At 37.5% G+C, this 12527-nt stretch overlaps 1 protein-coding gene across 2 annotated transcripts in view; it reads right to left on the reverse strand.

Annotated features, from left to right (window-relative positions):
- Window positions 1–1830: 1830 nt before the first annotated feature.
- The window catches only part of GALNT5 (polypeptide N-acetylgalactosaminyltransferase 5), a 41914-nt gene continuing 31217 nt past the window's right edge, over window positions 1831–12527 (reverse strand). For both annotated transcript variants that reach the window (XM_042243835.1, XM_004004684.5), the window contains 3 exons: window positions 8807–8887; window positions 6706–6867; window positions 1831–4363 (listed from right to left, as the gene is read on the reverse strand). In XM_042243835.1, the coding sequence (XP_042099769.1) occupies window positions 4223–4363; window positions 6706–6867; window positions 8807–8887 (384 nt within the window). In that variant the 3' untranslated portion in view covers window positions 1831–4222. The remainder of the gene's footprint in view (window positions 4364–6705; window positions 6868–8806; window positions 8888–12527) is intronic.

Here is a 12527-nt window from a genome sequence, read left to right on the forward strand (position 1 = left end):
TGATGATGCTATCTAACCATCTCATCCTCTGTTATCCCCTTTTCCTTTTGCATCCAATCTTTCCTAGCTTCAGGGTCTTTTCCAACGAGTTGGCTCTTTGCATCAGGCACCAAAGGTTTGGAGATACTCTTTTACATGATTTGTTCAAGCTGTCTGTGGAATGACTATTTGTCCAAAATAAATATTTATGTATATAAGCTGTAGTTAGTGTCCTTTTCTCATGTCAAGGTATCTTGGCTTCTAGCAATTGTTGAATACACTCATGCAAAGGTTTCTATAAAAGCACTTTGGTGACAATCTACACAGTGAAGTGAAAGTTACAAGACTTGGTTTTTGTCTTAAATTTAAGGACTCTGATTTTCCACTTCCTACCTGCACTCAAATTAAGCAATCTGTCAGCTTTGATTAATGGTTAAGGGAACAAAGAGTTGGTAATATCATTCACAGAGAAGCAATCTCTCTATGTCCACTTCTCTCTCTCATACTTGCTCTAGGAAATGGAAAGGAATAAGTCTTGCATGAAGTCAGGAGATAAGACCACTGAGAAATGTGTGTATAACTATCCTTAAGCCTATACTTCAGTTGTTTAACAGTAAGGAGTGAAGCCTCTATTTCCTGTTGGTTCAACATCCAAAAAGATTTGATCAAAATGTCACATCAAATCACCAAAAATCACATCTCATCATCAAAAAGACTCTGTACCATAGGATTTTAACTGAGCCCACCTAGGTTGCCTGCCCTACTTATAAAAGAAGAAATAGGAAGAAAAAGAGAAGAAGAAGAAAAAGAAGAAGAGGTAGAGGAAAAAGAGGAAAAAGAATTTAAAAAATCATAGAAGAATGGTTTTGTGAAAGAGGCTCACTTTTTTTTTTTTTAGCCTGATAGAATGGAATCTGGATTTTAACTCTTTCTAGTGTGATGCCTTTAGACAATCCCTCTCAATCATCCTTGTCTGCATAATGAGGAGAAGGAGACTCACCTTATTGAGTTGTGCAGACTGAGATGAGGCACAAACAATGCCTAGCACATAGTAGATACTCAAGGTAATTAGTCCCATCTCTTTTCTCTTTACTTCTTGTAATTTCCTTGTTTTTATTCAAGATAGTGGACTTTCTTTTGAGATGGAATTTGTTTTCTATGTTTGAATGTGGAAGATAAAGATATTAAAACAAAAACTGTACCATCTGGTGTACCTCAACTCCCTTCTCTTGCATAGTAGCCTCTTGAAAATCATTCTAAGCCATCCATAAAATCAAGATTGACTGGGAAAATTGAATTCCTACACTATAACTGGTCTATTTTCCCCTTTACAATCTTAAAGGTTATTATTCTAAAGGAAATATGCTTTATTATTCAAGAAAGTATTTCCAAATTAGTTGAAAGCTAATGATACTTTATGATCATGGTGCATGGTAGTTTTTGCCCTTGTGAATGACAGTTGATTGAATATCAACAAGCAGAACTGAGCAAAGTTGATGCTGGTGATAAAACACAGTTGTACCAACAACAGCTGTGTCATCCTTCAAGAGAGTAGCGGTTGAAAATGAGAAAAAAGAGCTGTGCAAACTGGAAGGCTCAGAAGTACTCAAATGGTTTGGTAAATTAGGTTTTGAGCGAATAAGACCTGTAAAATATTATCAACTATACTTGTGTTCAAGGTAATAAGATGCATATATATTTTTCTAGGAAAAGGTAATAAATAGCTTAAGCTAATCCAGGGAAAACTCTATAAAGGCCCTAAGAACAGAACCCCTTATTGAAGAACTCAGGGCTGATAAAGACCCTAATATGTCTCATCCAAAGGTTTACCATTAGAAGTACCAGAATATCTAGAGGCATTTATACCTTTATTACAGTCTTCAGAAAACAAAAATTGAGAGCACATTGCTTAAAAGAACATTGGTAGTAGTTTTCACAATTAGTCAATACTCTTTTAAGGAAGGTCCATATGATTTCTAACTATTGATTATTGCCTTGCTTCTTAGAATAAGTGGGAAAAACATGGTAAAAGCTGTTTTAAAAATTCTACCCAAGAACAAACATGTGATGTATGAAAATAGTTCTTTGCTATACTGACAATATGGATTCAAATACAGCTTCACGTAATAAGTATGTCAAGGCAAAGCCAGGAGGAGAATACACCAAACAGGTCACAGAGGGTTCTTTTGAGCAAAAACATTTGAATTTCTTCAGCTGGTATATCCAAAGATAAACCTATCCAAAACATAACTCATCTTTTTCTGAATAGAGTTGACAATTTTGGTGGAAACTGTTTTTGAATAAAAAGAGATTCATTAGACTGGCAGAAAACCTTTCAACATTTTTTCACTCACACAAAGAATTGCATAGGGCATCCAGCACACTGAGTTTGGTCAGCAACTCAATTAGTCCTTTGGCAACTAACTTATGTTTTATCCCCTACATGGCACTCTTTTGAAAAGAATTATCTCATTTTCTAGTCATTTTCTCATCTCATCTGCAATATCAATTATTTACATAAAATATCTTAAATATGATACAAATGTTCAAAACTATTTCCCCTTCCAGTTCATAGTTATTGCTCTGCTTTTGTGTAATTAATTGGGAATTAAAATTAAAGTTTTAATAGGAAATCAGAACTAAGGACACTAAGTTTCACTGTCAACCCAATTGCACAGGTTTCTTTCTTTTTTTTTTTTTTAATATTAACAAGCATGTAGCATGATTATTTTCCAGACACCCAACCTCAACCAGAAAATTTATGCTTTTTTTTTTTTTTTTTTTAAGAGTGTCATGGAGCAATTTTGGTTAGGCTGGTGGCCTCATCTCTGGAGATCCTGATTCCAGATATTTAATTTAATCTAATCATGATTCTAATTCTGATCCTGATTCTCTTACTAACTGGCCTGGGATTTTTAGATAGGTTATGTGTCTGCTGAACATCAAATTTCTACAAAATGAATGCAAAGGTTATCAGAATTTCTAAGATATCTTTCAGTATGACTAAGTATTGGCATACCTAAGATTAGGTATTCAATTTGGATCAAAGTAATATTGGGATTGTCTCCAAATTTATCAGTGTAATCTTTAGGTCTACATCTAGGCATTTATTCTTTTCTCTTTCACAGAGGTGCAAGATCCCTTTCCTTATTTTGGCTAAATCTAGGACATTTTTCTCTTAACTCTCTTCTTCACTGTGGTTATCATTCTCTTCCCCTTTCTTTATGTCTCCTTCACTTTATTTCTACCTTGAAAACTTGGAAAGCCTATTTTAGCATACTTCATCTGTGTGAATGCTACTGAATATAAAGTAGTATTTTCACATAAGAGAACTTTCATATTTTTAGTGCTCTATTTCTGCTTTATTCATTTTAACTCCTCTTATTTGGTTCTATATTAGAGTAGGTTCAATGATGAAATTTATTTTCAGTTACTACTGTGTGAAGTGATGCAGTCTGTATTTCTTTGCGTTTTTTTTTTTTCTTGTTTAATATCCACATACATCTAGAAGCTACTTGTATGGCCATTTTTTAAAGTGCAGTTTAAAAGCACATAATGAATGGAAACATCCATGTCTAGAATTGAATAAGCATTTGACTTCCTCACTTAGAAATTTTCCACTGACTCAGAGTAAGAAAAACATTATACAGTCATCTAGATCAAAACCCTGCCATCAAGGAGTATTATATTAATATTATTCCTAACATTAGGTAAACATGTGTGTGGTTGGGAGAGATTTCCAAGGTGAAGGCTGTGTGTTTCTGAGGTCTTTTAGTCTAGGAACTCAAGTAATTTTCTCTCTTTCCTTCTACCTCTTTTATTTTTGACGAAAAACTGGCAACTAAAGGACCAGGTTCTTATTAATTATACCTACTTGTGGGTCAAAAGAGCTGGTTTTGATCAGCCATCATTGAATATCATTGTGCTTTTCCAAGTTCTTCCGTCTTCATTTCTAGTTACCTGTTAGATGGCATGGGATAACTAGCAGGCTTTGTTCCAGCAGAGTGGAAAGCAGGCAATTCAAAAGGCCACCTAGTGCTGAAGAAGGACTCCAATCCAATGTTGAATTGTCTCCCTGAGTTAAATTTTGGTATCTCAAATATTGTGATTAAAAAAAAAATCTTCCATTTAAATGTTATTAATTTTGAAAATTTTAAACTAGCATGGAGAAGTATGGTCACCAAGTTCACTGTCAAATTCACAGTGTCTAGTGGGTTTACTAGATAAAAATATCACTTCCTCTTCAGTCTTCATAATAGTTTTCAAATTTCCACTTTTGATTTGGCTTTGCTGGGTCACAAGGAGCAGCTTTCAGGGTCTTCTGAGTAAAACTTCCTTCCAAGCATAACAACTGATGATGGTTTCCGAAAACAATGTGGTTCACCTGGAGAGAAAGGGGATCTGATAATAAGCCATAGGCTGAATTTAACAATTGTGATGTAAAGAAATTAAAACCAATTACCAATTTTTAAAAAAGGTGATTTCAATTTTTATTTTTTAGGAATTCCCCTGAAATGAATTAATAACATAGACAAGACTTTAGACAGTATTAAATTTGTCTTTATCTTAAACTAAATTCTCACACTCTCCAAGCTACAACTTTTAGTTCTTCATGAAGCAAAAGATGAATTTTCTGATGATATGGCTGATAACTATATTATTAAAGGAAATAGCTCCAGATGGTGTTTACTGTATATGGTGACTGGCTCCCTCATGGATGGTAGTAAAGAAGAAAAAAAAAAAACACCATCACAAAAAATGAGTTAATTTCTTAAGTTCATGCCTTAGAATGCAAATTTAGAATAAAATGTGTTAAAAATGATGTATTTTATTTATGAGTTCCTTACCATGTTCTCTGATAGAATGCCCAGTGTCCAGAAAGTCCAGATATAACTAGAAGTCACAGGCATTTCAGAGGGTTCTGTTATTGATTAATACTTATTAAACATCCTAGAAATTGTCAATAACCTGCTTACAACTTGCTCATGAGTTTACAATTTTTTCACCTATCAATCCTCTCAAATATCCATAACTGTGACAAAGGTCATCTTAATCATTCTTGCCTGGAGAATTCTATAGATAGAGGAGGCTGGTAGACTACAGTCCATGGGGCTTCAAAGAGTTGAACACAGCTGAACCAATAACACACACACAGGTTTTGAAATGCTCTAAAATTTTATCAAATAGAGGTGACTTTATAATAATTTATTTTAAAGATACTTTTACAAAAACATTGTCACCCTTGGACTTCCCTGGTGGTCCAGTGGCTGAGAATCTGCCTGCCATTGCAAGAGACACAGGTTCGATCCATGATCTGGGAAGATTGCTGTGGGGCAACTAGGCCCAGGTGCCACAACTGCTGAAGTCTTTATTCCCTAGAACCTGTGCTCCACGGCGAGAGAAGCCACCTCAATGAGAAGCCCATGCACAGCAACTAGAGAGAGATCCCTGCTTGCTGCAACTAGACAAAGCCCCTGTAGCAGAGAAGACCCAGCACAGCCAAAGAAAAAACCCAGAATATTGCCACCCTTTTAGAATTTTAGAAATATGATGTTTGAGTAACCTCAAGGATTTGTAAAAAAGATGACATTGAGAAGATCTGGATTAGCTATAATAATCCGCTGGTGAGTTGTAAAGAGATCCCTCAAATATAATAGGGATGAGGTATGAAAAGGAAGATTGGAGAGTGTGATGCTTAGGTCCTAATTTTATCTTGAGCAGGGAAAAAAAATGTCATGAAGAGAGCAATCACGGGCTGTGACATCAGAAAGAATGGAGACACTCCAAGGAAAAAAAGTGTGCATGCTTTGGGGTCATCCCTGAGCAAAATGATGGACTCCAATCAAAATGATACTCACTACTCATTCAGTGGGTTTGGTGGCTACCTGCTAGTGAGACATAAAAAAATTTGAGAAGGCAGGCCTGAAATTATTCCTGCCATTCAAAGATCCTACAGAAAACTTATGACTTTGTATCTTACTAAAATATGATTGGGGAAAGCAGAGTGCTTGGGCAGTGAATAGGATAGGGCATGGTTGTTCTGGTTAATATCTACAACCTGACCTCTGGAAAACCACCCCTTGATTTCTAGCATGGGGTTTTGTAAATACTCCTGTCACGGTTGGTTTCAGTCACCAATGTGACATCACTGAGTGTGAAGTTGGCAAGAGCTGCACACGGTCAGCACCTGCAAGCTGGTTGGAACTGACTCCAGCACCCAGAGACTCCAGCACCCTTAGACTCTCCAGACCCTAAGTCTTGAGGAACCAGAGGACATGAGAAAATCTCTCTAAGCAAAGGAGGCAGGAACTGGAGACAGATTCATACTACGCGCAGGGCTTGGGGAAACACACTGCTTCTTGCTTTCCCCATCTACTCTCCCTATAAACTTTTCTGGTAATCAGTGAGAACCAGTTCTAAGCCATAAGCCTGACTTTTGGCATTGCTAACTGACTTTCAGAAGCAAATGACTTTCAGAAACAAAGATGATAACAGAAATATAACGAACAGAACTGATTTGAAGTAAATTTTGTTAAAAGAATAAAAAAGGACTCAACAATTTATTAAAAAAAAATCTGTTTATCTCTGTGTAAGAACTTAACACTGCCTCTATTGTCCCTTATACATTTAAAGCCTCTGACTGAGGAAGCTGACAAGGAGGGTTTATGTCGCATTTAATGGAAAGTTGGATTTGTGGTAAGGAAGAGGTACAAATATTTTGCTTACCAGTTCTGGACGGACCACTGATGTTGATTTATGCAGCCATCTTAGCCCTTTGTTTCTGTTATCACAAAGGTGCAGCCTCAGGGCCCCGTTATCAGGCACAGGAGCTAAGCACCACGCTCTGTGTTTAATAAGCCTTAACCAGGTGTAATTAAATTGTTGAAGCTGTGGGGAAAATGTATAAGGAGAAGGTGACTTTCGGCAGCAAACTCTTTGCTAAACATTTTTATTAGTAATGCTTAAGAATATAGGCACTCTATTCAAATGTTCAAAATCCTGGTATTGCCACTTTCAATTCCGACAGTATGGCTCTGTTATTTACCCTGTCTAACCTCATGCAAAGAGTTGACTCATTGGAAAAGGCTCTGATGCTGGGAGGGGTTGGGGGCAGGAGGAAGAGGGGACAACAGATGATGAGATGGCTGGATGGCATCACCGACTCGATGGATGTGAGTTTGAGTGAACTCTGGGAGTTGATGATGGACAGGGAGGCCTGGCGTGCTGCAATTCATGGGGTCGCAAAGAGTTGGACACGACTGAGCGACTGAACTGAACTGAGCTGAACTGAATGGAACAGAATCTCATTTTTCTAATTTTTAAGTTGGATAGCAATAGTGTCTATCTCAAAAACATGGAGTAATGTCTGACAAGTGTTGAGCACACAGTAAGACATCAATAAGTGTTAGCTGCAATAATAAAACAAAATTTAGTACAATTAGTACATGTCTGTGAATGGGTGCCCTTTTAGGTGTTCTGAGTGCCAGGCTCACCTGGTACTTGAAGTATTGGAGCATTCAAACCACCACGCAATTCAGGCCCCTAGCCACTGGGGCTAGAGGGAGAGCCAAGTCCCAGTCCTAAATGATTTCAATGGGAATTACTATGCTTGTTTTTTTTTAATACTAATTAGACATTTGCATATTATTTAAGTTTACTTTCATATAATTTGGACTATTTATGGTTTTGTCTTATACTTTATGACTTGATTTCCTCTTTGAGTTCTTAATGCATGAAAATTATTTCTTTCAATTAATTTTTGACACTTTTCTCTTCCCTTCTGTCTCCTCTTTTCTAATTAAGAAAGAATTCCATTAACTTCAAGTTTACAATCCATGGCTGAATTATATCAACAGAGATAACAAAAATGTCTTTTTATTTTCCTAGCAGCAGCTTTGAATTAAGACGTAAACATAGGATGTATTTGAAAATAAAGTAATATCTCTAACACAAGGCAAAGCAAGCCTAGATTCCCATCATAAGATAATTTCTCTGGCAAAGAGTTATCTTCAGTTTTAGGGGGCTGAGTTCGACTCCTGAATCCATGTTCCTGTGAGAACAAGCTGATAACTGTCCGAACAGAATGAGAGTGGGTAGGAGCATATGTTGGAGAGGGAGGTGCCATCGCTCAGAGCTCTGCAGAGTCAGGGCTCTATTTTCCCAGGCCCTACTCCCTCCCCTAAATACTGTGCTCAGATTTGTTGAAGTTTGGCTGTTTTCCACCATGGATCATGAATTGTGCTATTGGCATTACTTCCTTAGGAGTACCTGGGTAGGGGAGGGGGAAGGACGGGTGGAATCAGAGAATAAAACTGCTCCCTTAGATTAATTATATAAGAATTTGTATGACTTTATTTTTATCATCTTGTCTTTATATGTGATGTGTTACTTTTCTCATTTTTGTTTTTATTACTATAGCAGTGAATATTTATAGAGCACCAAATGTTTGATATAGGCTTCCTGTGTAGTATCTAATTCCATCCTCACAACAGCTTTGGGGCCAGCACTATTATCATTGCCATTCACCTAAGGGTTAAGGAATTTGCAGTTAATGCATTTTTACAAATGGTGGAACCAGAACTGGGTCCATGGTGGGTTGACTAGAGTATCCACCTTTCTTCCCTTTGTCACTCTCTTTTACATGTAGAGGTGGACCCTAAATGTCACCAACCTTATGATGATACAAAAATGCGAAAATTAATTATTGTTTCCATAGGCAAAAAGAACATCTCAAGTGAGTGATGAAGGTGTTATACCTTCACCTATCAACCTCACTAGCACTATCAGCTATACCGACTATGAGAGAGAAAACCCCAGCTCAGTGTACCTTGCTGCTCCCATCACAGTCTTCCAGAATGGCTGTGGTGTTTCTGATGGAAATGCATTTACCCAAGGCCACATTAATAAGCTAGGAAGCAAAACATAAAATACACATTAAGAACAAAATATTTTAAAGTAGAACAAGACATTCAGAAAACACAGAATATAAAACAATAATAAGGTTAAAGATAGTTAAGTTAATAGCTTAGCATTACTTAGTACTATACGATTTTATTGGTTGCTATCTCTAACAGGGACATAATGTAATCTTGCTGAAGTACAGCTTCAATCTGTCAATTTAGGCCTGTGATTCAGCCACAGAGCCAACACACAGAAGCTTTTAATTAACCCTTTCCTGGAATGCTGAACAGGAAAAGAGCAAAAGGTGGCATGAAAAGCAGTTATTTTCTTGTCTCAAGTTTGTCTGATGCATATATTAAAAGTCAGTGCACATACTTGCAATTTAATCAGAGCAGTGGTTATGGGCTCTGTTCCCTGGCTGACCCCTCCAAGCTATCTGACTGCTTAGGCAGTGAATCATAGATAAATTGAGTCTTTCAAAAACAGCAGATTCCAGCTGACTCCCGGTCAGAATCTTCCTAATGACTCAGGCAAGCTACAATTCATTACAGGGAAGTCACGAACGCTAGTATGGAGCCAAGCTTAAAGACACTTTCTGGCAGGCCCCCAGGTTTTTAATGGATTTGCAGGGTCCAACATGGAGGCAGCTGCCTGTAAGTCACCATTTAACGCAGAGAAATGTTGATTCCCTTGCTCCCTCTGACATTCTGGGCAGGTCTAAAGAGAAGGTGGGTTAATAGTATAACACAATTTGAACTTTTCAGACTTCTGGAAGAGCTGTGTAGAGCTCAGTCTATACTCAGGGAAGCACCCTGTGCTGGCAAGTGGTGTGGTCTCTGTGGCTAGGGACACTATTTGTGTCCCCTCTTGTTCCAGGGTAACTAACCAAGAGCTCTAACTAGGGAGCACTGTAGGACGTAAGTTGGGGTGCTCACAGAGTTGTCAGATTTCATAACACAGTGTTCAGTGGGTTGGTTTGCACTTTTACATGCTTAATTTTTCCTACAAGAAAGTGGGGGGCATCTTTAGGGTCCAGAAAGTGAAGAACAAAACCTAAAAACAAGAGGTAAAATGGCAGATACTGGTAAGCAGGGGACTGAGACTGAATATGAAAAAACCTGGAGTTGAGGTCTTCCACACATGATGGAAAGCTAAAACGTTAGGCCCTGGCTGCAATGGTGTACAGGGAAAAACAGTTTATTCATTAGCACTGGGAGACAAAGGGGAAGCTTCTCCCAAGGGAATCTGAAACCTTACATCAACCGTCATTTGAGTTTGAGATGCACACACCACTTGCATTGAGTAGGAACCCTAACAGAACCTTCAAATCACTGAAGGAAAAAAAAAAAAAACCATTAAAAACTACCAGTTTTGTTGTTTCTGGGGTGACCTGCATGCAAAACAATTCTAGAAGAACAGACTCTCCAACAGAAATCCTCAAAGGGAGCTCTATTCACAATTTAAAGTGCCAGATTTGGGAGGAGACAATTGGCTTCCCAGGTGGCACAGTGGTAAAGAATCAGCCTACCAATGCAGGAGGTGCAACAGATACAAGTTCAATCCCTGGGCTGGGAAGATGCCCTGGAGAAGGAAATGGCAACCCACTCTAGTATGCTTGCCTGGAAAAGTCCAGGGACAGAGGAGCCTGGTGGGCTATAGTCCACGGGGTTGCAAAGGATCAGACATGAGTGGGTGACTGAGTGTGTGCACACGTGCGCACACACACACACACACTCCATCATTAGTGGGAGCAGCCAGAACCCGCAGGAGGGATCTACCACCAGGAACGGCAGGGAAGAGAGTAAACAGTCATGTGTGGAGGTAGAATAATCCTGGAGTTGAAAGAAAGGAAATGGTGTCCCAGTTGATCTTAACAGAAAACAAACAAACAAACAAAACCTCCTGTACCTGTAGATTATGCAGAAAATATCTTCAAGTGAGTTTGGAAAACTCTGGCCTCAGGACAGCTGACCAGGTTGCCCTACTCCAGAACCTCTCAGAACCTCCAGCATGAGTGCAGAGAGAATGCGATACAAGAGTTTGCCAAATACATGTGACCACAGAATCCTCTTTGACAGCATAACTTTGCCCAGAACAGTGTTTGGGAACCCCTGGTTAATTGATTGCTTTGTATTTATTTCTCACAATCCCTTCTTCCAAGCACTAAAAGGCACGAGAAAGAGAGAAACCTTTTCTATTCCTTGCCTCCCTCTCCCCCACTTCATTTGAAGATATGTTTCTCTTCCCTCTTTTTGGAAATTTCTATATAGAGATGGTCCATGAAGTGCTAAGGAATTGATATTCTTTCATTAGGAGTAGTTTTGAAAACTGGGCTCTCACTTAAAAAAATACATCTATGTTTTTATTGTAAACCATATCAATCTTATTTTAAAATCAGGAAGTATGTATACATTTTACATTATCCATTTTGAATTATTTCATTTTCCAATTTAGGAGGTTGGAGTTCTCTGTGGTTTATCCCAGAATTTGTAAACACCAGACTAGAAGGTGTTTGCTGAGTTAAATCCAATATAAGTTCAAATTATTGCTAAGTTTCTTTTATTATTTTCAAATATTTTTGTTTCAGTGAGAAAAGAGTTATTCTTATTTTTAAAAAGTCAAACTTTCGTAGGTGTATAGGTTAAAAGAAGGAAGGATACGGAGCAAGTAACAAAAGTTGTGGATTTCAGTTTCTTGCAAATTTACAAGATTATCTATCCAAAACAATGATTTAGTTAACCTTCCTCTGACTTTCCTGGAGAAAGGTCCTTTTTTTTTTTAATGGTAATAACGCTCCCTACTCGTTGCTTCAGAGGGAACCAATGTCATCTTTATTAAAATTTGTCTAAGGAAGACAACAAATAAGGAGGGAAACAGAAAGAAAGAATTTATTAAAATCATTTCTGCATTTTGTTGTATTGTAGCTCAGGCATCAAAAGAAAGTGCTTTCATTAGAAGAGTTCTTCAAAATTCGAATGGAAACTATTAGACAAGCTAACCTCAAAGAGGAGGCAAAAGATAGTTTTTTAGTTCCCTCTGGTGGTTAAATTCCAGTAATGCTCTTACTGAGATTCTGTGTTTTTAGGACAGGAACAAATTACTATGATGAGAATTTCTTTTTCTTTTATCCTGCTTAAGAAATAGAGTTAAAAAATGTAAATTTATTTTACAGGCATATTACTCGAACAGTATATAAACTCAGGGTATTCTTCCTAAAGAATTATCTAAGATAAAATAATCAAGCTGAACCTCTGAAATAGCAGTTATTGCATTCTGACCTACAAAGATGAACAATTATGTTATGTATAAACCGGTTACATATACTTATGTGTCAGTTGAATTTTATGAAAGCAGAACAAATTCTTAGACTGTTTTTCTCTCTTTTGCACTTTTTCAGAATCTCCCTTATGCCATTAAGGGAAATTGCTTAAGTGTTCATCAGGAAATTTGGTAGGCAGAGAAAGATTGGTTTATACAATCCACTTGCTAGGGAGAACTGAAAAAAAAAATGATGTAAAAAGAGCAGGCTTACTGAGGGCCAAGTCTGAACATTTTGCAAGAAGAAAAAGAAAACAGCACTGGGAATGCATATAAGTAAAAATTAAATGAGAAATAAAATAGTAAAAGAGATTAAAAATTTGCATGAC

The sequence above is a fragment of the Ovis aries genome, chromosome 2 (assembly GCF_016772045.2).
Source record: "Ovis aries strain OAR_USU_Benz2616 breed Rambouillet chromosome 2, ARS-UI_Ramb_v3.0, whole genome shotgun sequence".
NCBI classification, from domain to species: domain Eukaryota; kingdom Metazoa; phylum Chordata; class Mammalia; order Artiodactyla; family Bovidae; genus Ovis; species Ovis aries.